Here is a 27,878-nt window from a genome sequence, read left to right on the forward strand (position 1 = left end):
AATAGGAAATTGAGAGAATTCAAACGTTGTAACAGGCCTAGAGATTCTCAGAGCCAATGAATATTTGAGTGTTCGTTATGAAAATGTTTAGAATCTGAATGAAAATGTCCATGATGGTATTAAATGTAAAAAAATAAATAATAAAGTTTAAACGATATGATAAAATTGTAAAGGTCACTATGGGACCACATCGAACAGACTTTAATTGTTTTTTTTGTTCTACCTCAGTGGCTGGGATTGGTTTATTTGTTCAACCTCAGTGATTGGGCATAATGACCTAGAACAGGGCTCTCCAACCCTGTTCCTGTAGGTGTTCGGTCAAACCCTTACCTAGCACACCTGATTGTAATAATCAGCTGGTTGATAAAATTAATCAGGTTAGTTAAAACTGCGGTTGGAGAGAACCTACAGGATGGTAGCTCTCTGGGAACAGAGTTCGGAGGCCTGTGCTTCCGCAACGGCATTGCTTTCTCTTTTAAGGTTTAAGGTTGGGTTTCTTGTATAGCACTTTGTGACAACTGCTGATGTAAAAAGGGCTTCATAAAATCTAATTGATTGCTCTAGAACCAAATAAGCTTTCTTCTTTTCAACCATTCTATCTATAACAACAGTGGGACAGAGCAATATTTTGAGTGAAGGTTGAGTTGATCCTCATGGGTCCAGTAATTTCGACCCCTCTTATTTTGATACAATGAGAGCACCGACTTATATAACTGTCTAATACTGCCAACTAGAGGCCAAAAGCAGCACTGCATAAAAATGTATAAGTCCACTGAAAATTGAATGTTGAAACAGTTATACATTTGTTTAGTCCATTAATCAATGTATTTATTTGCAGTGCTTCACATGAATACATAAATACGGAAAGTCAGATGTTATGACCGATTAAATCAGGTTGCCCCTGAAGGGATAAATAAAGTTGTATTGAAGGGAATTCAATTCATGTCCATCAGTTCTAGCTTAACCTCTGTAGCTTGCACATGTAGATGGGCCCAAAGTTAGCGGTGAGGTGAGGAAGGACCAGCTGTCCCAAGTGGGGGTCGGGGGCGAAGTGGAAAGTTTCCTTAAAGAGGCGTGTGATGGGTCGAAGGTCGACTACTTGTAGGCTGATGCCGTGTTCCTCCCGGGCCAGGTGCATGGCCCGCTCCACCACATACTCGTTCTGCAGCTGGGACAGGGAGCAGGTGGAGTAGAGCACCTGTCCCCCCGGACGAACCGCCTCAATACCAGCACTGGTGGAAGAGGAACAGGGAGAGATATTAACTGAAATTATTATCAGATATCGTATGATCAAAATAGGACCGCCAAGATACAAAACTACCCATACATAGATGCAATGAATAGACACAATCAAAGAATTACGATATACTAACTTAAAATATATTATATATATATATATATATATATTTATTTTATGTGATTTTATTGCTTTCACAGTAACATGATAAGTTACTGAACACTTACAGGAGGAGTTCTGTCTGCAGCTGGGGCAGCCTCTGTCTCTCCTTTGTCCTGGCCCTTTTGAAAATGTTGTTCTCATCCTCCATGACAGAGTGTCTGTCTGTGGTGCAGGGAACATCAACAAGGACCTGGAGAGAAAAAGGACATCAGTCTAACAAACCTAAGAGCCCTGTAGAATTGGGATAAGCTAATAGCAGTGGGGCAATTCCATAGTAACGGAGACTCCCGATTTTTTCCCTTAAACTCTTAAATATCAGCTCCGAAATCAAATTCAACGATCTCTGCAGAAAGAATGGGGTGTCCGCTATGACATGACACCTTGACTGGAACTACAGTAAGTGAAGTGGATCAACACCCAGTAACAGAATTGCGGTAACAGAATTTCATCATGTGTCCCTGATCTGTACTACACAGAAATACATAATTATGGATACGAATGTCATTCTCTTCATGGTGATGTATGCTAAATAGGTACACAAAAAGGCAGAAATATGCAATATCCTCCTTTGCATATTTGGGTAATATTCAACACACTGGCTATTATTTCAATGAGGTCCACCGCCAACAAGACCACATTTGTTGGTCTGGACAAAATCTGAACCAATCATAGATGTCAATGTTTCACAAATTTGGACATCAAAAGTACAGCACAGAGTTCAGTACATTATAGCGTACTCAACTCTAGTGTGCTCTACTGTGTACTTTACTGAACTCTACTGTACAGTACAGAAGTGTACTGCATACCTGGGTTCAAATACTATTTAAAAAATCTCAATAACTTTTGCATACATTCAAAGTATTGAGATATCCTATATTCAGAAATCACAAATTTGAAGGGGTGTCCACATACTTGTGTACATATACACAGTACCAATCAAGTTTGGACACATCTACTCATTCAATGTTTTTTTGTTGTTTTTTTTTTACTATTGTCTACATTGTAGAATAATTGTCAAGACATCAAAACTATGAAATAACACATCTGGTATCATGTGGTAACCAAAAAAGTGTTAAATCAAAATATATTTTAGATTCTTCAAAGTAGCCACCCTTTGCCTTGAAAACAGCTTTGCACACTCTTGGCATTTTCTCAACCAGCTTAATGAGAAATGCTTGTCCAACAGTTTTGAAGGAGTTCCCATATATGCTGAGCACTTGTTGACCGCTATTCCTTCACTCTGCGGTCCAACTTATCCCAAACCATGTAAATTGCGCTGAGGTCGGGTGATTGTGGAGGCCATCTGATTCAGCACTCCATCACTCTCCTTGGTCAATTATCCCTTACACAGTCTGGAGGTGTGTTGGGTCATTGTCCTGTTGAAAAACAAATGATAGTCCTACTAATTGAAAACCAGATGGGATGGCATATCACTGCAGAATGCTGTGGAAGCCATGCTGGTTAAGTGTTCCTTGAATTCTAAATAAATCACTGACATTGTCACCAGCAAAGCAACCCCACACCTTCTTCTCTATGCGTCATGGTGGGAACCACACATGCGGAGATAATCCGTTCACCTACTCTGCGTCACAAAGACACGGCAGCTGTAACCAAAAATCTCAAATTTGGACTCATCAGACCAAAATAACCGATTTCCACCAGTCTAATATCCATTGTTCGTGTTTCTTGGCCCAAGCAAGTCTCTTCTTCTTATTGGTGTCCTTTAGTAGTGGTTTCTTTGCAGCAATTCAACCATGAAGGCCTGATTCATGCAGTCTCGTCTGAACAGTTGATGTTGAGATGTGTCTGTTACTTGAACTCTGAAGCATTTATATGGGCTCCAATCTGTTGTGCAATTAACCAATGAACGTATCCTCTGCAGCAGAGGTAACTCTTGGTCTTCCTGTCAACGGACCCCAATTTTTTGGGGGTTGCAATTTATATGGAGCATTCTACCGCTCGCATTCATGGAGCTAAGAAGACACTTTGAACCAAAGCTTCTTGCAGCTGAAACACTTTGTGATGTGTTGCTTTGATATATTTTGAACCATGTATGTTTGTTTATTTAACTTGATCTCGGGTGGTGTGTGCATCATATCTAGAGGTCGACCGATTATGATTTGTCAACGCCGATACCGATTATTGGAGGACCAAAAAAGCCGATACCGATTATTGGAGGACCAAAAAAGCCGATACCGATTAATCGGCCGATTATCAAAAAATGTATCTGTAATAATGACAATTACAACAATACTGAATGAACACTTATTTTAACTTAGTATAATACATAAATAAAAATCAATTTAGCCTCAAATAAATAATGAAACATGTTCAATTTGGTTTAAATAATGCAAAAACAAGTGTTGGAGAAGAAAGTAAAAGTGCAATATGTGCCATGTAAAAAAGCTAACGTTTAAGTACCCTGCTCAGAACATGAGAACATATGAAAGTTGGTGGTTCCTTTTAACATGAGACTTCAATATTCAAGGTAAGAGGTTTTAGGTTGTAGTTAATATAATATTTATAGGACTATTTCTCTCTATACCATTTGTATTTCATTAACCTTTGACTATTGGATGTACTTATAGGCACTTTAGTATTGCCAGTGTAAAAGCTTCCGTCCCTCTCCTCGCCCCTACCTGGGCTCGAACCAGGAACACATCAACAACAGCCACACTCAAAGCAGCGTTACCTATCGCTCCACAAAAGCAGAGGCCCTTGGGGAACAACTACTCCAAGTCTCAGAGCGAGTGACATCACCGATTGAAACGCTATTAGCACGCACCCCGCTAACTGGCTAGCCATTTCACATTGGTTACACCAGCCATTAGGCTGATAGGCTTGAAGTCATAAACAGCGCTGTGCTTGCGAAGAGCTGCTGGCAAAACGCACGAAAGTGCTCTTTGAATGAATGCTTTCGAGCCTGCTGCTGCCTATCATCGCTCAGTCAGACTGCTCTATCAAATATCAAATCATAGACTTAATTATAACATAATAACACACAAAAATACGAGCCTTTGGTCATTAATATGGTCGAATCCGGAAACTATCATTTCGAAAACAAAACCTTTATTATTTCAGTGAAATACGGAACCATTCAGTATTTTATCTAATGGGTGGCAACCTTAAGTCTAAATATTGCTGTTACATTGTACAGCCTTCAATGTTATGTCATAATTACATAATATTCTGGCAAATTAGTTCGCAATGAGCCAGGCTGCCCAAACTGTTGCATATACCCTAACTCTGCATGCAATGAACGCAAGAGAAGTGACAATTTCACCTGGTTAATATTGCCTGCTAACCTGGATTTCTTTTAGCTAAATATGCAGGTTTAAAAATATATACTTCTATGTATTGATTTTAGGAAAGGCATTGGTGTTTATGGTTAGGTACAGTCGTCCAACGATTGTGCTTTTTTCACAAATACGCTTTTGTTAAATCATCCCCCAGCGTTGCATCGATTATATGCAACGCAGGACACGCTAGATAAACTCGTAATATCATCAACCATGTGTAGTTAACTAGTGATTATGATTGATTGATTGTTTTTATAAGAGAAGTTTAATGCTAGCTAGCAACTTAGCTTGGCTTCTTCTGCATTTGCGTAACAGGCAGGCTCCTCGTGGAGTGCAATGTAATCAGGTGATTAGAGCGCTGGACTAGTTAACCATAAGGTTGCAAGATTGAATCCCTGAGCGGACAAGGTAAAAATCTGTCGTTCTGCCCCTGAACAAGGAAGTTAACCCACTGTTCCTAGGCCGTCATTGAAAATAAGAGCGTGTTCTTAAGTGACTTGCCTAGTTAAATAAAGGTGTAAAAATAATAAATAAATTTAAATGTAAAAAAACAACAAAATCCGCGCTCAAAAATACAGATTTCCAATTGTTATGAAAACTTTAAATCGGCCCTAATTAATCGGCCATTCCTATTAATCGGTCAACCTCTAATCATATCTGCTAGAGCAGGGCCAGGGTCTTGGCGGTACAGACGTCCAGCACAGAGTGTCCTTCCTGGACATCCAAAGTCATGTTTGCTGACAATTATTATACTAAATAAAAAAAAAAAGATTGGTTCAGATTGGGTGGACCCAATCTGAACCAACCATGGACGTCTATGTTTGGGTCAAATTAAGGCCAGCCCGGACAGTAAAAAAACACACAAAAAAAAAACACGTCTATGGAAGTTGCAATCAAGGCCAGGCCGCCTTGACCAAATTTCAACGTCCAGTGTGCAGTGGGTAAAAATGCTGGTTACAGTAGATGGAAAGAGAAGGGGCTCATGCGTATGTGTGAGAGAGATAGTCAAGACTATTTTCACTTGCTTTGACCACCATATGAGAAAAAGAAAAGTTATGAGCTGAACATAACAGTATGCCAGTGGAAGGGAGAACTGTAGCAGGTTACACAACTGGTTTGTGACTACTATCATTTCCCATTGTAGTCAATTCAATTGCAGTAATTCCATGAGTGATTTTTCAGAAAGTCTTTTAACAATGTGGTAACATAATTGAGTTTTAATCACTTAATAAATCAAACCAAATTGATATCAGTAAAAACATGAACTAATTGGTAGGTCTACCTTTATGTGTTACTTCTGTGAACTTTCAATATCACGAGGAAGAGAAATGAGAAAATATCTTAAAGAATTTCATGGCACAGGGTAATGTTTCTTTAACTTACAAGGCAAATCATTTCTCCGAAACTACACTGAACAAAAATCTGTTAGTCACATCATTTTTATTTCATTTGTAAAAGTTTGTATGTGGTGTGACCACCATTTGCCTCATGCAGCGGGACACATCTCCTTCACATAAAGTTGATCAGGCTGTTGATTGTGGGCTGTGGAATGTTGTCCCACACCCCTTCAATGACTGTGTGAAGTTACTGGATATTGGCGTGAACTGAAACACGTACACGTCGATCCAGAGAATCCCAAACATGCTCAATGGGTGACATGTCTGGCGAGTATGCAGGTCATTTTCAACTTCCAGGAATTGTGTACAGATCCTTGCAACATGGGGCGGTGCATTATCATGCTGAAACATGAGGTGATGGCGGTGGATGAACGGCACGATAATGGGCCTCAGGATCTCATCTACGGTATCTCTGTGCATTCAAATTGCCATAGATAAAATGCAATTGTGTTTTTTTGTCAGTAGCTTATGCCTGCCCATAGCATAAATCCATTCTGTTCACAACCTTGACATTAGCAAATCGCTCGCCCACATGACGCCATACAAGCTGTCTGCCATCTGCCTAGATCAGTTGAAACCGGGATTCATCCATGAAGATCACACTTCTCCAGTGTGCCAGTGGCCATCAAAGGTGAGCATTTGCCCACTCAGACGATCCCGCCGGTGAAGAAGCCAGGTGTGGAGGTCCTGCCGTGGTGACACGTGGTCTGCGGTTGTGAGGCCGGGTTGGACGTACTGCAAAATGCTCTAAATCGACGGAGGGGGATTATGGTAGATAAATTAACAAAATTATCTGGCAACAGCTCCGGTGGACATTCTTTCAGACAGCATGCCAATTGCACTTTCCCTCTCCCTCTGTGGCATTGTGTTGTGTGACAAATCTTCACATTTTAGAGTGGCCTTTTATTCTCCCCAGCACAAGACAAACCTGTGCAATGATCACGCCGTTTCATCAGCTTCTTGATATGCCACACCTGTCAGGTGGATAGATTATCTTGGCAAAAGAGAAATGCTCACTAACAGGGGTGTACATTTTTTTGCGAAAAAACATTTACAGAAATAAGCTTTTTGCGCATAGGTAAAATTTCTGGTATCTTTAATTTCAGCTCATTAAACACGGAATCAACACTTTACATGTTGTGTTTATATTTTTGTTCAGTGTAAATATAAGTGTTGATATTAGTTGGCAGGGGTCTTTACTCCAACATTACAGTGTTTTAAACCTTTTCAGAACTTTTCTGGTAGATGTTTTCCAAGACCCCATTTCCATCTATTTGCCCAGAAATCAAAGCCTTAGATTATTCCTAATATTTAGGATAGAAAATAGTTTAAAATGTATATATAGCTTAATTTCCCAAATGTATACATCATAGTTTATGGGTCCTTTTAATGGAAAGGCCCAATAATGTCTTACATTTTAAAATATTTTATAAAAGCAACAAATGTTGGTCAAATAATCTCAGTACTTACATTCTGAATTTTTTATTAAACCAAGTAATGTGAAATAATCTCAGTACTTACTCTGTCAAAGGTGTCCCTTTCGATTTCTCCCCATTTCCTGCCGTCAAAGGAAGTAATGCGCATTCTTTCTTCTGTCAACAGCTCTTTCGGTACGTAGCTGTTGAGGACCCGCTGGAGGCGGTAGGTACGAGACACTGAGATGTCATTGACACACAGAAATCCTGAAAAACACATGTCATTACAAATAAATACCAGATCAATGCAAACTTAAAGAGAACTGTAAAAAAATAAAAAAATAAATAAGCTTTACCAGTCTGTGAATTAGATAGAACTTCAACAATGTGTATGCATCATATCTGCTAGACCGTCTTACGGATGGCCTGTGTCTGGAGCAGGGCCAGGGTCTTTCCCCCTGGGGCGGCACAGACGTCCAGCACAGAGTGTCCTTCCTGGACATCCAGGGCCAGGGCAGGCAAAATGGACGCCGCATCCATGAGGTAGTACCCAAGCATCCCATACAAGTCGGGTCTAGGAGGAGAATGGGAATTTTTAAATCATACAACTTGGCAATCAAACAATATCACAATATAGGAGATATGTAGCTACAGTAAATTGTGCTGATGAAACAGACTGAAGCCCAGATTTCATCCTTTTCTTCTCATGTGTCTGTAAAAGAAGCGACGCAAATCTCACCTAGAAGGCTTGAATCTGGAGATATCTCCCCCGGGGAAAACAAAGCACTTGATATTGGTGCGGAGGCGAGGAGGAGCCACATCTTGACTGACACCAACAGACTCGAGGGTTGAAGGGTTATCGTGGAGAGGAAATCCAGGCGCCTGCAGTCTCTCCAGAGCTCCTACACCAACTGGTTGGCAGACAAAGTCTCTACATCCCTGGGACTGCAGGTCTGCAATGACCCCTTCTGTGGTGGAGAAATTGTTTACCAGGGCCCCGTACTTCGGCTCACATAGCATGCTGACGCGGACAGAGGGCCACTGCTCTCCCAGCTGTAAGCTGTAGGTGGCATCAAAGTTCTGTAGGGCCAGGTTTGTGGCAGGGTACTTGGGCTGAGAGCCAGCCTGTTGAAAGAGTATTTGGAAGAATTTAGAAAAATTGCGCTCGTCTTGTGCCATTGTCTAACAACCGGTGCATATTTTTATTTTATGGTGGCTGGCAACCAAAAAAGGTTAAGTGCATCCTTCCTTTATCCATCCCTTAAAGTAATCATTGATTAGACATGGTTGGACACGTGATCACTAGGGCTCCTCCACCACATGGATTTCACCTGCCCACTCATTCCTAATTAGGGATAAGTCTACGAGGGAGGAAGCAAGGTGGGCCAAGCACTTCAGCACATTATTAGCTGGAAGCGTCACAGAGAAACACAGATAAAAACCAAAGCTGCTATAACGATATTGGAAACCATCTCATCATCAAGCATCTTAGCTTAGAGATCCTCCGGCTGTTAGCTCGGCTGCGAGAATAGGAAAACCTGCTTTCTCAGTTTGAAATGCCTCCTACAAAGAAAGCTGTCTGAGTCGGGCAGTGGTGACCCGTCCCAATCAAACGGACAGATGTGAAGCTCAACTCTGGGGCCCACGGGAGACTGGACACTCGCAAGGCGTAGGAGATCACGAAGGCAGTCTGGGCACCCATCTATTCGAGAAGATCCAATCCATCTATCAAACTGCTTTGCCCTGCCTGAGACAGACCTACCAGCCCCAGGAGTCAGCACGGATCCTGGGTGTATACCAATAGCCAGCAGGCACCCACAGCACCAAGGTCATTTCCCCATCAGATTCCATCATGACCACCATTGTGGGCAGCTTGATGGTGACCCAGGATCCCGGTTCTGGCCAAATACTCCAATATTGACACTGTCACTTACGTAGGTTTTAACAACCTTCATTTTAGGTGATCTGAGGTAGGACTACATTTGTTTTTTAAAGACCCTCGCTAGCACAGGGAAGGGAATACTTTTCTCTGGCCCCCTCCCATGCTACCAGAAGGGTTCAGAATGTTTCAGCCGACTCTTTGTCCTAAACAAGTAACCAAAGAAACTTTGCAATGACAGGAGTCTCTTTTTGTGACAACTTTGATTTGCTGTGGGAGCAACCAGCTCTTTTTAAAAGAGATGGGATTCACCCTAGCCGCAGTGGTTCCAGGATTATTTCCAGCAACATTGCAAACTATTTTAGACTGACAGACCGGTTCTGGTAATTCTCCAGTTCTCCCTGTCAGAATAAGCAACAGAGGACTTGGAAACAACATCAACTCCTATAGAAATGGCACTATGGTTATTGTTAGTAACCTTATGTTCCTTTAACTCCGCCTTCTAGCGAATTTATTCAAACTGTCATCTACCATTCTGATAGATTGGGTTCCTGAGTGGCGCAGTGGTCTAAGGCACTGCATCTTAGTGCAAGAGGTGTCACTGCAGTACCTGGTTTGAATCCAGGCTGCATCACATCCGGCCGTAATTGGGAGTGCCATAGGGCGGCGCATAATTGGCCCAGTGTCGGCCAGGGTAGGCCGTAAAATTGTGTAGTTTTACTAGATCCTCTTTCTCGTGAATGACTTCATTACTGAGCGCAAAGTTGATTGCATGTTTCTCATTGAAATGTGGTTGTCTTCAGACTGTGGTGCCGCGCTGGACTCCAACTTTTCATAGGGCTCCTGAGTTTTACTTATTTCACCTTTATTTAACCAGGTAGGCTAGTTGAGAACAAGTTCTCATTTGCAACTGCGACCTGGCCAAGATAAAGCGTAGCAATTCGACACATACAACAACAGAGTTACACATGGAATAAACAAAACATACAGTCAATAATACAGTAGAACAAAATAAAACAAAAAAGTCTATATACAGTGAGTGCAAATGAGGTAAGTTAAGGAAATAAATAGGCCATGGTGGTAAAGTAATTACAATATAGCAATTAAACACTGGAATGGTAGATTGGCAGAAGATGAATGTGCAGGTAGAGATACTGGGGTGCAAAGGAGCAAAATAAATAAATAAATACCAGTATGGGGATGAGGTAGGTAGATAGATAGATGGGCTGTTTACAGATGGGCTATGTACAGGTGCAGTGATCTGTAAGCTGCTCTGACAGCTGGTGCTGAAAGATAGTCAGGGAGATGTGAGTCTTCAGCTTCAGTGGTGCAGTGGTCTAAGGCACTGCATCTACAGACACCCTGGTTCGAATCGAGACTGTATCACAACTGGCCATGATTGGCGCACAATTGGCCCAGCGTAGGCCGTCATTGTAAATAAGAACTTTTTCTTAACCGACTTGCCTTGTTGAACAAAAAAATCATACTCTATCAGAAAATTTTCTCAGCTCTAAGGACATTGAATTTGGCGACTTTGGGTCTTTTGAGCATCATGCTATACTGTTTAAATGTCAGCCACCAGCGCTGGACAAACCCTGCATACGCCACCAAAGCACTGCCCCACTTTTTTTATTGATCTATCTGAACTATTGTCTACTGTCCTTGAGAACTATGATAAAATCATTGTGTTGGGTGATTTTAATATTCATGTTGACCAAGTGACTGACTCTAAGGCCATTGAATTTATGAATCTTTTGAGCTCTATAGACTTTATTCAACATGTTACTGGGCCCATCCATAACTGCAGCCATACTCTGGACCTGGTTATTACCAAGGGGCTTTCTATTGACATATCCTCTATTGTTGATGTTGCTTTATCTGATCACCACTGTGCATTTTTTACTACCTTGATGCCCATAGCACAGGGTAATAATGAATGCATTAAGAAATGCTATCTTACCTCTGAAGTTGCTACAGATTTGATTGAGTTTATGAACAATACTCCAAAACCTAGTCTGCTTTCCTTGTGATGATTTAGTTGATAACTTGAATAGCAAATTAAAAGACAACCATTGATTCCATAGCTCCAGTAAAGTTGAAAAGGGCCACGTAAGAAAAAAGGGCATGTTGCGTTTGTTTTTTGGTTACCCCTTGGCAGCGTTGTCAGAAAGCACAGCATTGATTTTCACTGCTACGCAGACAATACACAACTTTCCCTTTGTGTCACCAGAGGATTTTTGCTCCACGGATAAATTATTAGACTGTATTAATGATTTAAAATAATTGGATGGCTCAACTTCCTCAAGCTAAATCGAGACAAAACTGAGGTACGCATTGTTAGAACTAGTGACGCACCGGTATTACATTTTTGGCCGATACTCAATATTTTCCTTGCCAAAACAAAAGAAAGATACCGATAACCGATATATACAATTTTAGCGGCCTTTTAAGCATTCTAGTACAGTTAAATAGTTAGCACACACACACAGCAGTCTAAGGCATTGCATCTCAGTGCAAGAGGCATCACTACAGTCTCTGGTTAGAATCCAGGCTGTATCACATCCGGCAGTGATTGGGAGTCCCATAGTGCGGCGCACAATTGGCTCAGCGTTGTCCGTCATTGTAAAAAAGAATTTGTTCTTAACTGACTTGTCTAGTTAAATAAAGGTTACACACACTAAAAAGTTATTTTGTTGGTATTTACATGTCCCCATTACCAGTAAAACCTAATCAAAACCTATTTCTTTCACTTACTTGCTGTGCTGCTTCGTTCATTTGTTCAGTATTTTCATTCTCAACCAGGATTTCTATGGAACGCCGTTTGGATCTTTGCATGTCAAAAAAGATACGTCAAATAGCACTATTTGATGTGTCAAATAACACAACATCTGTTTCAGTAGCTATAGTTAGCTAGCTAACTATATAGCTAGGTGCCATCATCTAAAATAACCCTAATTTATAAGACAGTTGGTGGTCGGACCCATCTATGTAAAGCTAGCCACAATAAGGATTAGCCTTTAAAATAAAAGTATAGCATAATTCTAATATTTGTATTAATTTGCATTACTGTCAATGACAATTTTATTTTGAAGGCAAAGCGCAAATTCCACTATTGTGCCTAATCCTTACTGTGGCTAGCTTCAAAACACATAACCCGGTGCGGTCGAACCTCACTAGCCAGATGAAGCTAGCTGGCTGCTTATAACTTTAGCTTTGGGCAACAGAGTTAAGTTGCTGACTAGCTATTTATTTTCATTAACTGAAGTTAAATTTCAATAGGTGAACAACAAGTGGCAACCTAGCTAAAAACTTTCTCACAAGGATTCCTAAATCATTGCTAAGAATAATGAAAATGACTGCAGGTTCCACTGGTCATTGTTTTCAGGCTGGTTGTATTGGTGCTAGCTAGGTACCAAGCTAAAGCTAGCTAACCCAGAAGTTGCGGTCGAACAAATAATGCTTTATTACCAACGCGGTATTGTAAACACACCGTTTGTGGCCGGTGTTTGCAGACTTTTTTTGTACAGCTTTGACAGTGCTACTGTCTCTGACACGCAGACCCAAACGGCGTTCCATAGTATGCATGTTGTGAAGCTAATAGCAGTGACGCCAATACTGTGTAACTCCAGTAGGGAAACATCTTTTTTTTAAATAGCACACTTCGTAGTGTGTACTGGTGCACAACCAGTTGGCGAAAGCCAACATCTCCCACAGAGAACGGTTTATTGTCAAGGGCAATGAATTCCATTTTCTTGGCTTTAATGGATTTAGCCTTTGAGTTGTCTCGCTGACATTTTGCTACACTTTCAAATGACTAATTGATCCACACGGCAGACATGGGCTAGTTTAAGAATGCTGTGTTGCACGTATATTGCAAAATTTTACTTGCCGTCATTTACCTACCTTATATAGGTATGCCCGTCATTTTTTACATCGTTTTTGCACATCGGGGCGTTAACCTCTTTGGGCTAGGGGGCAGTATTTTCACGTCCGGATGAAAAGCGTGCCCAGAGTAAACTGCCTGTTACTCAGGCCCAGAAGCTAGGATATGCATATTATTTTGGATAGAAAACACTGAGGTTTCTAAAACTGTTTGAATGATGTATGTGAGTATAACTGAAAAATCCAACCAGGAAGTGGGAAATCTGAGGATTGTAGTTTTTCATGTGATTGCCTATCCAATATCCAGTGTAAATGGGGCCAGATTGCACTCCCTAAGGCTTCCACTAGATGTCAACAGTCTTTAGAAAGTTGTTTCAGGCTTCTATTGTGAAAAGGGAGAGAATAAGACCACACAGTAAGTGTATCCCTAGTTAGAACTAGTGTATCCCTAATTAGAACCAAAGCACAGAGAGAACCTGGCCGCACATTTTTATTTGCGGGCAATAAAGATAAAACATCAGGTTAAAACCTGTTATTTTAGATCCTGAACTCAATTTTAAACCACACATTAGGAATGTAAACTAAATATATTTTTACCCCCTGAGGAACATAGAAACGGCCGCACCGTGGCAATCTCAGGCTGATACAGAGAAACTCATCCATGCTTTTATTACAAGCATGCTTGACTACTGTAATGCTCTCCTGTCTGGTCTAACTAAGGAAGCCATTGGTCAACTGCAAAACATACAGAATGCTGCAGCACGGGTACTGACCAAGACCAGATGGAGAGCACAAATTACACCCGTTTTAAGGTCTCTGCACCAGCTGCCTGTGAGTTTTAAGATTCTTCTATTAGTTTTTAAAATAATCCACGATTGTGCACCCCAATGGTTCAATTCGATTCCAGGCTGAATCCCAACCAGCTGTGATTGGCAGTCCCAAAGGGCGGCGCACAATAGGCCCAGCATCGTCCGTGTTAGGGTTTGGCCGGGGTAGGCAGCCATTGTAAATAAGAATTTGTTCTTAACTGACTTGCCTAGTTAAATAAAGGTTAACAAATAAATAAAAAGGCTAGGACCAAGAGACATAGAGAGGCAGCCTTTAGTTATGCCCCCAGCCTCTGGAATAGCCTGCCAGAGAACCTGAGGCGTCCCACAAGTGTGGACATATTTAAAGGAGATCTTAAAACATCTTTTAAACTTTGCTTTTCCTTTGTGTTTTTTAGTCATTCCATTTTTGTTATTTTGTTTTTAACCCGCTTATGTTTGTGTAGTAAATAATTGTTTTTATTTTCATAGGTTTTCACCCCCCAGTGAAGCACATTGTGTTACATTCCATGTCTGAAATGTGCTGTAGAAATACAACTTGGTTTGATGAACTGGAAACTAACATTTCCAAGATACTTTTTACTGAATCAAGAACGAAGAAAGTATCGCCAAGAACAGGTTAGTTCAAATCTATGTTGGCGGTTTGTGTGGGGCTTTCCTGTAACGCCCAGTAATAAATATTTGGTGAAATCTCATTGTACGCCAGATAACGTAAACTCACTCACTTTAATACATCGCCGTGGTCCATACAATTGACCTTATTTTATCGCCCCCAAAAACGTAATACTTCCAGATCAACTGTAATGTTAATACCATTGTAAAGCACAATTTCTCCCCTTTCCAACAAAATAAATGACGAGACCTTCATGATGCCCGTTTCTGCATAATTCAACAAGGCAATGAGCTCCGTCGGGTCTTTTTAAAAATGGCAGGTGGGGAAGCTAAACTATTGTGTGATAGTGAGAAGGAGAGATGTTGTGTGGGAAAACTGCCTTTTTTCACTCGATCTGTCCAATTTATCACCTTATCGCCTCTAAAATTTAAATAAAACACTATAAAGAGTTTATATAATGTGTCATTACATAACTATTTGAAGGTTTGTGTCGAATTTAAATCGGGTTTTTAGGGCGGTGCTAAAGTGATCTTCAGAGGTAAACATTGTCTTTTGAGAGTCATGATCGCTTACAGTGACGACGCAAAAAATGACTAGGTATCCCCCCTTACCCCCGTCACTGTCCATTTCTTGTTTTTAAAGTGCTACACCTGGTGGAGAGAGATTGTAAGACAGAAAGTCGCTTTATGCGTGCTGTACGTTACGACATGACACGTCACGATGTAACGGAGGTCCCGTTTTTTCAACTTTTCTCCAATGCTTTAGAACCATTACCATGTCGATCAACGCTTGAATAGAAACCTAGTTCACACCCCCGATTTTGAAGTCAACACAGTCCCATTAGTTTTCTTTGTAGCCTTGTTTGAATGCTGTGGTTGCACACTTTTTTACGGAATGGGGTGAGTTTACGTTAATCTGTAGCTAAAGTCCTGCATGTGCGCAAGCAATCGAATCTGAAGAGGTTTACTGGGGTCTTCAGCAATTAGCACTCCCCTAAACATAGGTGCAGTCATTTGTGAGATGAAGAAATGCACCTGCTGCAGCAGACCTACATTTTGAGAAGGTTAATAATAGCTAGGTACTTTCGTTGTTTTCATCTAAATTTCACCTGCATATCTTCAGTTACTGCTTGCTGTTGCCAGTCAAGAGTTAGCTAGCTGCTAACCCATTCAAACACCAGCTACAATTAGCATCTTCTGGCTGGGGGAGTTTTGTTAAGAGCCCCCACGCTCACTCTGAACGTTAAAACGCATCGCTTGAGGTAGGGTTAAGAAATGCATCTTTCATATCAGTAAGGAATCATTTTCAAAAAACAAAGGATAAATTACTACAAACTTTTTATAGTGTAAGTGTTCCCACACCGTCATATCGCCATGTTACAGCGCTTGTTTGCGTAAAACAGATGGAAGACATAGGTTAAGGTCCAAACTAGAGGTCGACCGATTTATCGGAATGACCGATTAATTAGGGCCGATTTCAAGTTTTCATAACAATCTGTATTTTTGGACACCGATTTTGCCTATTTCTTTTTGGAAATATATATTTTTTTAAACCTTTATTTAATCGTTATTTAACTAGGCAAGTCAGTTAAGAACACATTCTTATTTTCAATGACGGCTTAGGAACAGTGGGTTAACTGCCTCCTCCAGGGGCAGAACGACAGATTTTCACCTTGTCAGCTCGGGGGATCCAATCTTGCAACCTTACAGTTAACTAGTCCAACGCAATAGCAACCTGCCTCTTGTTGCACTCCACAAGGAGACTGCCTGTTACACAAATACAGTAAGCCAAGGTAAGTTGCTCGCTAGCATTAAACTTATCTTATAAAAAACAATCAATCATAATCACTAGTTAACTACACATGGTTGATGATTATTACTAGATATTATCTAGCTTGTCCTGTATAATCTGACTGAGCATACAAGCATACAAGTATTTAAGTATCTGACTGAGCAGTGGTAGGCAGAAGCAGGCGCGTAAACATTAATTCAAACAGCACTTTTGTGCGTTTTGTCAGCAGCTCTTCGTTGTGAATCAAGCATTGCGCTGTTTATGACTTCAAGCCTATCAACTCCCGAGATGATGCTAATGTAACCGAAGTGAAATGGCTGGCTAGTTAGCGCGTGCTAATAGCATTTCAAACGTCACTCGCTCTGAGCCTGTGGTTGTTTCCCTTGCTCTGCATGGGTAACGCTGCTTCGAGGGTGGCTGTTGTCGTTGTGTTTCTGGTTCGAGCCCAGGGAGGAGCGAGGAGAGGGACGGAAGCTATACTGTTACACTGGCAATACTAAAGTGCCTATAAGAACATCCAATAGTCAAAGGTTAATGAAATACAAATGGTATAGAGGGAAATAGTCCTATAATTCCTATAATAACTACAACCTAAAACTTATTACCTGGGAATATTGAAGACTCATGTTAAAAGGAACCACCAGTTTTCATATGTTCTCATGTTCTGAGCAAGGAACTTAAATGTTAGCTTTCTTACATGGCACATATTGCACTTTTACTTTCTTCTCCAACACTTTGTTTTTGCATTATTTAAACCAAATTGAACATGTTTCATTATTTATTTGAGGCTAAATTGATTTTATTGATGTATTATATTAAGTTAAAATAAGTGTTCATTCAGTATTGTTGTAATTGTCATTATTAAAAAATTAAAAAAAATAAAAATGTATTTATTTTAAAATCGGCAGATTAATCGGTATCTGTTTTTTTGGTCCTCCAATAATCGGTATTGGCGTTGAAAAATCATAATCGGTCGACCTCTAGTCCAAACACTTAAAAAGACTATCTCCCCCCCTATCTCCTCAAATTAAGTGGACAATGATGACGTCTGATGAGTACACACATCCAGGGCAAGGGAGGAAGGAATGATTTTTAAAATGGACCACCCTTTGCTGGAAATTTGTCACTCGTTCATCCCGTGATGATTGTGTTTTCAGCCACCAGTAGCTTGTGTTTGTCACGTGTAAATTGCAACAGAATTGAAAATAAATAAACAGAAGTACAAATCGATATATGACGTTAGACTAGTGTACTGAAAGTCAGGTTAATGGATAGTTTGGATAGTTTCAATTTTCGAGCAGCAGAAGGACAAACCGCAGACAACCGGTAGAGAGAGTTTAAAAGTAATTAAGTCAACATTCTGGCGTGTAAGGAACAGTTACACAATTTTGCATTTAAGCTGGCTCTGAACATATGCGTAAAACTATAACGGTGGAGGAAGTGTAGTTTAAAAACTGGAGGCACACGCAGCTCATTGATCTGTGCAAAACTGCAACAGTACATATCTTTTAATTTTAAAGATGATTTTTTTCGGATATGAAAGATATGGGGCATATCAGCATGTTTATCAAGCGATGATTAACGTTTCTAAACGTTAAAACAAAGAATCGGAAATGAAGTTCACACGCAGCCAACCTTGGCCTGGTCGAAGCTAAACGCTGATAAGGGTTTTCGAGCGTTAGCTAACCGCCAACTTTAGTCAACGACTGGTTGTCGATTGTTCCAATTATTGTTAGCTAACTACGTCGTACGTACCCATTTGGCTTTCACGCGATTCCGTCGGGGTGTCAGGCACCGTAAATCTTTAATTTTTCGAAGCAATATTCTCGTGTCCATGAGCGCCGCCATGTTGGTGTACGACACCCTTTCCCGTCCGTCTTTCCATCTGACAGAAAAGGTTCCCCCTAAAGGACACACTCTTCACACCACTTCGATAGAAAGTGCTTTTCGTAGCAGATTTTGAATGCATTTTCGCAAACCCTAACTCATACCTTTTTGCTAACCTCAACCGAAGTCACATAACCTGCTACGTTAATTATCCTAACCTGCTATTAAAGTAACTTCGGTATCGAGGTGTTTCCCCCATCAGATGGGACGATCCCATACCAATCATATGGAGATTGTTGGACTGCCATCTAGAGAAAATGGATGCATTCGTCCAGTGAACTCTATAGCTACGCTATTTCCTGCGTGTGACCTAACATCTCCTCCAGATTCAAATCTTGTTAGCAAGGTCATTTTCCTTCAACCAGTATTGTCTAAAATCATGGTTTTCCAAAATGATAATGTATGGGGAGCCTGATGAGGTATTGTACAATATCAATCTTCATATTTCAATGTTTTCTCTGCTAATCCTAGCAATGTGTCAAGAGTGAAATTAGCATTACGCAGCTCATTAGCAAAATAGTGAGCCAGAGAATGCCAGACGTTGATGACAAAATGTGCCACGAAGGACTGCCACGCCACCTTCCTGTTCAAGTGAGCACAGCACAACATGAGTCCAAAAATGTATTAAATGCTGCTGCATAAAGGATGTAATATGCCAGGGAGATATGTATACTGTAGCTAAGAAAGTAATCGTAAATGTAAGCTGTGCCTCACCCTAATAATTTGGTCCCTTTTCCCCCTCATAATTTAGCCTATTGTTCTGACTTGGTGGTACACATGTAGCCTATTAGCTTATATTGGAATATTGTAAGCGCTTTCATTGTCTGCTTATATGCCCCCTTTTTTATCCTACGGTCTGACTTGGTGTACAGGGAGAATACTGTAATTACTGTTCAGTCGCTGTATATCTCAAAAGTGCTGAACAAAGTTATATTGACTACATCCGTCATAGCTCGCTCATGTCTTAATCGAAATTACGGATTGCCTCTTATCCGCTCTCTTATGCCATAGTTTGTACATCTCAATTGTCAGTAGAAACCACAATTGTGCAAGTAAGCCATATCAGCAATTTGTTTTTTTTAAAGGCAGTAAATGAATCTGAATTAACTGTTTCGTTGCCAGACAAGGCTCTGCTGATGACCAGGTGTAGCAGTGGTAAGGTGTTGGGAATCTGTTGTTGGGACAGCTTTATGTAGGCTCTAACAGTTTGTGTGCACCTTTTGTCACTGGTATAGTCCAATTAATGTATTGTTTAGTGTTGTTGTGTAGTGATATTGATGGCATGCATAACATTTAAGGGGAGTTTGCCCACCAAGATTTACATGCTAAAATCACCACTGCACCTAGGTATGAAACATGGAATGAAAACTAGTTTTAGAAGTAGATTATTTGAAAAAATCTAGTTGCTTAACTATCATCTGATCATCATTATCAAAAAAGAGTAGCTAATTGCTATTGAACCCATAACCTAATAAAGTTTACAATAGATCATTTTTGTCTCTGATTTCCCAAACTCATATTGACTTCCTATGTATCGAGTCAAATGTCACATTTTTACAGTTAAGGTGTATGCTGCATCCGACTAACATTGTCACTGAACAGGAGGAACAAGCAGAGGAGGAAGACATGGTAACTGTTGAATATATATTTCCATATGAATACATTTTTTTTCAAGAACTGTTTAATTCATTTTTAGACTTAACTCTCACACTTTTGTTAAACATTGAGAAGTAGTGTTTTGGATGCTGGTCGTCTGCAGTAGTTTGTCCCTCCCAGGATCCCTGAGACACAATACGGACAAAATGTGAGGCAACGGACCACTGCGCCCACTAAAGGAAGAGGCTGGAGGCTTGCGCAGCCTGAGTGGGCTCACGATCACACTGAGGAGGAATGCACAGAGGAACTTCCTACATGCACGGGACCACTAAGTGTATTCATGAGGCACAACCTGTGTGCGCACGCTATTGCATGAAGAATATATGTAAAGTGAATGTGATAGCTGTTTATTTTATTTCATTTATCTACAGTGCATTTGGAAAGCATTCAGACCACTTGACCCATACCCCATAATAACAAAGCAAAAACAGGCTTTTTAGAAATGTTAGTAAGTTTTAAAAAGGAAAAACTGAAATATCCTATTTACATTTAGACCCTTTACCTGGTACATTGTTGAAGCACCTTTGGCAGTGATTACAGCATCAAGTCTTCTTGGGTATGACGCTACAAGTCTGGCACACCTGTATTTGTGGAGTTTCTCCCATTCTTCTCTGCAGATCCTCTCAAGCTCTGTCAAGTTGGATTGGGAGCGTCGCTGCATAGCTATTTTCAGGTCTCTCCAGCTCTGGCTGGGCCACTCAAGGACATTCAGAGACTTGTCCTGAAGCCACTCCTGCGTAGTCTTGGCTGTATGATTAGGGTCATTGTCCAGTTGGAAGGTGAACCTTCTCCCCAGTCTGAGGTCCTGAGCTCTCTAGAGCAGGTTATCATCAAGGATCGCTCTGGACTTTGCTCCGTTTATCTTTCCTTCACTCCGGACTAGTTTCCTATTCCTTGCCACTGAAAAACATTTCCACAGCATGATGCTGCCACCAGCATGCTTCACCATAGGGACGGTGCCAGGTTTCCTCCAAATGCGACACTTGACATTCAGGCCAAGAAGTTCAATCCTGGTTTAATCAGACCAGAAAATCTTGTTTCTCATTGTCTGAGAGTCCTTTAGATGCCTTTTGGCAAAGTCCAAGTGGGTTGTCGTGTGCCTTTTACTGAGGAATGGCTTCTGTCGGGCCACTCCACTATAAAGGCCTGATTGGTGGAGTGCTGCAGAGATGGTTGTCCTTCTGGAAGGTTCTCCCATCTCCAGAGGAAATCTGGAGCTCTGTCAGAGTGACCGTCGGGTTCTTGGTCACCACCCTGACCAAGGCCCTTCCCCCCTGTTTGCTCAGTTTGGCCTGCCGACCAGGTCTAGGATGAGTCTTGGTGGTTCCAAACTTCTTCCATTGAAGAATGATGTAGGCCACTGTGTTTATTGGGACCTTTAATGTGGCAGAAATGTTTTGATACCTATCCACAGATCTGTGCCTCAACACAATCCTGTATCGGAGCTCTAGGGACAATTCATTCGACCTGATGGCTTGGTTTTTGCTCTGACATAGACTGTCAACTGTGGGACCTTTATATAGACAGGTGTGTGCCTTTCCAAATCATGCCCAATCAATTTAACTCCAATCAAGTTGTAGAAACATCTCAAGGTTGATCAATGGAAACAGGATGCGCCTGAGCTCAATTTCGAGTCTCATAGCAAATTATTTGAATACTTACAGTTGAAGTCGGAAGTTTACATACACTTAGGTTGGAGTTATTAAAACTTGTTTTTCAACCACTCCACATATTGCTTGTTAACAAACAAATAGTTTTGGCAAGTTGGTTAGGAGATCAACTTTGTGCGTGACACAAGTCATTTTTCCAACAATTGTTTACAGACAGATTATTTAACTTATAATTCACTGTATCACAATTCCAGTAGGTCAGAAGTTTACATACACTAAGTTGACTGTGCCTTTAAACAGCTTGGAAAATTCCAGAAAATGATGTCATGGCTTTAGAAGCTTCTGATAGGCTAATTGACATCATTTGAGTCAATTGTATTTCAAGGCCTACCTTCAAACTCAATGCCTCTTTGCTTGACATTATGGGAAAATCAAAAGAAATCAGCCAAGACCTCATAGAAAATATTATAGACCTCCACAAGTCTGGTTCATCCTTGGGAGCAATTTCCAAAGGCCTGAAGGTACCACGTTCATCTGTACAAACAATGGTACGCAAGTATAAACACCATGGGACCACGCAGCCGTCATACCGCTCAGGAAGGAGACGCTTTCTGTCTCCTGGAGATGAACGTACTTTGGTGCGAAAAGTGCAAATCAATCCCAGAACAACAGTAAAGGACCTTGTTAAGATGCTGGAGGAAACGGGTACAAAAGTATCTATATCCACAGTAAAACAAGTCCTATATCGACATAACCTGAAAGGCCACTCAGCAAGGAAGAAGCCACTGCTCCAAAACCGCCATTAAAAAAAGCCAGACTACGGTTTGCAACTGCACATAGGGACAAAGATCGTACTTTTTGGAGAAATGTCCTCTGGTCTGATGAAACAAAAATAGAACTGTTTGGCCATAATGACCATCGTTATGTTTGGAGGAAAAAGGGGGAGGCTTGCAAGCCGAAGAACACTATCCCAACCGTGAAGCACGGGGGTGGCAGCATCATGTTGTGGGGGTGTTTAGCTGTAGGAGGGACTGGTGCATTTCACAAAATAAATGAGGTCATGAGGAAGGAAAACTGTGGATATATTGAAGCAACATCTCAAGACATCAGTCAGGAAGTTAAAGCTTGGTCGCAAATGGGTCTTCCAAATGGACAATGGCCCCAAGCATACTTCCAAAGTTGTGGCAAAATGGACAACAAAGTCAAGGTATTGGAGTGGCCATCACAAAGCCCTGACTTCAATCATATAGAACATTTGTGGGCAGAACTGAAAATGCGCGTGGGAGCAAGGAGGCCTACCAACCTGACTCAGTTTCACCAGCTCTGTCAGGAGGAATGGGCCAAAATTCACCCAACATTGTGGAAGGCTACCCAAAATGTTTGACCCAGATTAAACAATTTAAAGGCAATGCTACCAAATACTGATTCAGTGTATGTAAACTTCTGACCCACTGGGAATGTGATGAATGAAATAAAAGCTGAGCCATTAGACATTCAATATGTGCATTTGACTGTATATGGCTGACCTGCTGCTTGTATTGGTGATGGTTGAAAACCTATCTGCTCTCTTTGTGGCCAGTGAATGAAGACTGGCCAGGTGACTAACCACTCTGCAGTGGGACTGTGTTAAAATTCTAAGCACTGCAGACCCTGTGTCCATCTACTTCTTCCAGTCTTTGCATTACAGTTCAGACCATGTATCTAGTTTATGGATGTTGAGTCAGAGAACATAGGCTATTCAGTACTTGCTTTGACTCCAGGAGACCCTTACATGAATGATTAGCCTCAGTTGGTTACTACACTAAGTACTGTAGCCGTCAAGGAGCCCCAAAGTCATAGGATTGTATCCATTTTCCATATACCCAATGAATGGACACTTAGGCGCTGTTAAAAGTTTGGACACACCTATTCAATCCAAGGTTCTGATTTATTAAAAAATATATATTTTCTACATTGTAGAATAGTACTGAAGACATCAACTATGAAATAACATGTAGTAAGCAAAGTGTTAAACAAATCAATATATATTTTATTCTCCATTGCCTTGATGGCAGCTTTGCACGCTCTTGGCATTCTCTCCACCAGCTTCATGAGTTCCCACATATGCTGAGCACTTGCTGGCTGCTTTTCCTTTACTCTGCTGTCCAACTCATTCCAGACCATGTCAAATGGCACTTACACACACTGGAAGTGTGTTATGGGTCATTGTCCTGTTGAAAAACAAATGATAGTCCCACTAAGTACAAACCAGATGGGATGGAGTATCGCTGCAGAATGCTGTGGTTTCCATGCTGGTTATGTGTGCCCTGAATTCTAAATAAATCCCTGACAGTGTCCCCAGCAAAGCACCATCACACATCCTCCTCCATCCTTCACGGTGGGAACCACACAGGCGGAGATCATCCGTTCACCTATGCTGTGTCTCACAAAGTCATGGCGTTGTAACCAAAAACTCAAATTTGGATTCATCAGACCAAAGGACAGATTTACACTGATCGAATGTCCATTGCTCATATTTCTTGGCTCATGCAAGTCTCTTCTTATTGGTGTCCATTAGTAGGGGTTTCTTTGCAGCAATTTGACCATGAAGGCCTGATTTGTGGAGTCTCCTCTGAACAGTTAATGTTGAGATGTGTCTGTTACCAAATAGGGCTATCTTCTATATACCACCCCTACCTTGTCACAACACAACTGATTGGCTCAAACACATTAAGAAGGAAAGAAATTCCACAAATGAACTGTTAATTTAAATGAATTCAGGTCATTTCATGAAGCTGGTTGAGAGAATGCCAAGAGTGTGCAAAGCTTACATCAAGGCAAAAGGTGGCTACTTTGAAGATTCTCAAATATATTTAGATTTGTTTAATTATTTTTTGGTTACTACATGATTCCATATGTGTTACTTCATAGTTTTGATGTCTTCACTATTATTCTACAATGTAGAAAATAGTAAAAAATAAAATAAAATTAAAAATGGAATGAGTAGGTGTGTCCAAACGTTTGACTGGTACTGTACTTTGAACTATATGCTTCTAAAACTGCCAACGTCCATTCCTTTTGGTTTATGACCTTACAATATAGGCCAAATATTAAGCAAAACCTTGAATTGAAACTGGTAGAAATGTCCAATATGCTGTCAAGAGTGGTTAATAAGTCATTTTTTTAATGTACACCAAGTAGGTCAACTTTTATTTGCTTAATCATTTCAGAAGTTCACACATGGTCAAAGTCATAATAAACAAAACAGTAACAGTCACAGAAACAGTTGCTGGCAGTGCAGGTCCTTGATGTATACGGTTGTAAAAAATAGAGACCATCACTTGAAAGACATAAAACCATAAACAAATGAAATGTTAAAATCAAGTGGTGTGGATACCAACAGAATCATGTGTGTGGTGTTGAGGATTTTCTCCTTACCAATAGTTCTCATAGTTATTTCTGCCCACAAACTTATCCACCGAGGCCTGCAGAGAGAAAGAGATCTGAGCCTTTTGCTTTGGACACAGAGTAGTGGAAGCTTGGACATGACACACATCATTAATGCCGGACCTGACCAACCCTCAAACGGGTGATTAAACTAGGCTGGATTTATGGACATCAATGAACCTTTTCTAACACAGGGTGGCAGTACACAGTAGGATAACAGTAAAGGTCACCTCAGATTTTGTATGAGGTGCAAAAAATACACAAAGGAAGATGTGAGAAACTACTTGGACTTTTCCCATTGCTTCAAAGGTTTGTATATTGAACAAATACATAAACGCAACATTCAAATATTTTACTGAGTTACAGTTCATATATGGAAATCAGTCAATTGAAATAAATTCATTAGGCCCTAATTTATGGATTTCACATGACTGGGCAGGGGCACAGCCATGGGTGGGCATAGGCCCATCCACCGGGGAGCCAGGCCCAGTCAATCATAATTAGTTTTCCTCCACAAAAGGGCTTTATTACAGACAAAAAGACTCCTCAGTTTCATCAGCTGTCTGGTCTCAGACGATCCCGCAGGTGAAGAAGCCAGATGTGGAGGTCCTGGGCTAGCATGGTTACACGTGGTCTGCGGTTGTGAAGCCGGTTGGATGTACTGCCAAATTCTCTAAAATTACTTTGGAGGCGGCTTCTGGTAGAGAAATTAACATAAAATTATCTGCCGACATTCATGCAGTCAGCATGCCAATTGCATGCTCCCCCAAACTTGAGACATCTTTTTGTGTTTGACAAAAACTGCACATTTTAGAGTGACCTTTTATTGTCCCCAGCACAAGGTGCGGCTGTGTAACGATCATGCTATTTAATCAGCTTCTTGATATGCCACACTTGTCAGGTGGATGGATTATCTTGACAAAGAATAAATGCTCACTAACAGGGATGTAAACAAATTTGTGCACAGAATTGTAGAGATAAGCTTTTTGTGCATATGGAACATTTTTGGGATCTTTTATTTCAGCCCATTAAATATGGGACCAACACTTTACATGTTGCGTTTATATTTTTGTTCAGTATAGTTTGACCATGTAGCCAAGTCTTAACGCATTCTGGTTCCTCGTTGTTTTTTCTGTATGAAATTTTCACAGACCAATGTATTTAATGGAAATGTTATACACACAGCCAGAAACGCTTACCTGTAGCAGTAATCACTCTTTCCTCCGCTTCCTGTAGAAGAACAGCACGCCGGGGTCGGCTCGGACCACAAGGGGATTAAAGTCCATGACCCTTAGGTCCTCCAGACTCCTGGCTTGAGACAGAACCAGGTAGGCCTGGCCTCTCTCAAAGACCCTTGCCAGGGAGATCTCCACACAGTCCAGCGTCTTGCCCTGACAAAACAAACGCACAGAGTGGGTAAGATACATGCCCAAAATACAGAGACGCATAGATATACCCTGAGAATGTGGTGGAAAACTGCCATACAGAGAGGAAGACCTATTTGATACACGTGATATGAGTCATCCTGAAGTGTAGTGAAAACCAGCTTTGTTTGGATAGCTGCAGAGAGGATGAGTCACATGAGTACCAAATCGAGATGTGTAGCTTTAAGCGATATATCTTCAATGCGAATATAGGCTGTAATTATCACAAGGTTATGATCTTGTGACATCACTCTGCGTCTGTTTCAACACCGCCCTCGGAGTCGAGGGGAGGGAAAGAAAACATGGATGACACTGATGGTGACCAATGAACTCAATTACCCAGAGGGCTTGGCTCATCTGTCTAGCCAATCATACGGACACATTTCAGAGCAATGAGAGCCAGTTCTTGGGGCAGGAGGGGAGCTGCAGAGTCGGTGGTGGGCTGACTAATAACATACAGGGTCAAACACAGCTGATAAGTAACCGGGGCTGTCTGGTGGTTTACTGGCAAGACGTGGGGTGAATGAGAATTTCTAATGAGAATCGCTAAATGGACATCCATCTTCTGAGGCTAGCTGGATTCCATTTCATCCAGAAGTATGTCACCTTTATTTTTAATAACTCGGCCTTGAGTGGATATATAAAAGCAATATGGTGATGAGCAAGGTTAGCTGGAGTTTCAGAGATATTGCCTTTACCAACATAGTAACATTAGTTTGGCAGGGGCGATTCATCAAAGCCAAGGGGAGATGATAGAGTTTTCGAAATGTGATCAAAGGTATGACTCATGCACAGCCCTAGGTCCGTCACCATTGAGAGAGAGAGAGGGCGCATGTCTCTGTTTGAATGTTTTTAGGATGCATCCTTCCTTTCTCCCTTTGAGTTATCAAGGATCCAACACAATTGTACGGGACAAAGCAGGGGGTACACTGCATAGCTTGAACCAAATCAGTCGTATCAGATCACTGATTATCTCAAAGAAGTGCAGGGAAGGATGTATTTTATTTTTATTTGAATAAATGGCCCATGTGTGAAATTTCCACCATAGTCCCAATCGGTATTAAATCTATTATTTCCCAGGCTGAAAGTCCACTACGACTGCTCGAGCCCCGTTGACCAGGCCCCTTTGGAAGTCCGGGTTCTTTGTGAGCATGACCTGGGGATACAAAGCAGCCAAGTCAGTGAGCCTACAATGGAACATTTATATTTACTTGACAATTATTAAATCAAGCTAGCACAACAGTTTAGAGATGCATTCACTCTTATGTAGGTTGTGATCACTAAAGGAGTAGTCTCCATGCAGTGACCTGAGCGCCCACTTTGAGCTGCAATAGCCTGCTGACTGGACTCTTGGTCTTCACCAGCACACGGTA

At 41.1% G+C, this 27,878-nt stretch overlaps 1 protein-coding gene across 1 annotated transcript; it reads right to left on the reverse strand.

Annotated features, from left to right (window-relative positions):
• Nucleotides 1-798: 798 nt before the first annotated feature.
• Nucleotides 799-18,441, reverse strand: nsun4 (NOP2/Sun RNA methyltransferase 4). Its single transcript, XM_036985657.1, has 6 exons — nucleotides 18,258-18,441; nucleotides 8,250-8,635; nucleotides 7,930-8,084; nucleotides 7,617-7,777; nucleotides 1,465-1,589; nucleotides 799-1,232 (listed from the first exon to the last, which is right to left on the reverse strand). The coding sequence occupies exons 1-6, from the start codon at nucleotides 18,348-18,350 to the stop codon at nucleotides 956-958; spliced, it is 1,197 nt and encodes a 398-aa protein (XP_036841552.1). The 5' UTR covers nucleotides 18,351-18,441; the 3' UTR covers nucleotides 799-955.
• Between the last annotated feature and the right edge of the window lie 9,437 nt (nucleotides 18,442-27,878).

Source organism: Oncorhynchus mykiss, chromosome 8 (assembly GCF_013265735.2).
Source record: "Oncorhynchus mykiss isolate Arlee chromosome 8, USDA_OmykA_1.1, whole genome shotgun sequence".
NCBI lineage: Eukaryota > Metazoa > Chordata > Actinopteri > Salmoniformes > Salmonidae > Oncorhynchus > Oncorhynchus mykiss.

What these genes read in the sequence shown, in the direction of transcription:
- nsun4 (XM_036985657.1), bottom strand. Translation starts at nt 18,350, where the DNA reads ATGGCGGCGCTCATGGACACGAGAATATTGCTTCGAAAAATTAAAGAT. An exon ending in ATCGCGTGAAAGCCAAATGG is followed by an intron (nt 8,636 to 18,257) that starts GTACGTACGACG and finishes CTCTTTCAACAG; the next exon opens with GCTGGCTCTCAGCCCAAGTA. An exon ending in TCCAGATTCAAGCCTTCTAG is followed by an intron (nt 8,085 to 8,249) that starts GTGAGATTTGCG and finishes TTCTCCTCCTAG; the next exon opens with ACCCGACTTGTATGGGATGC.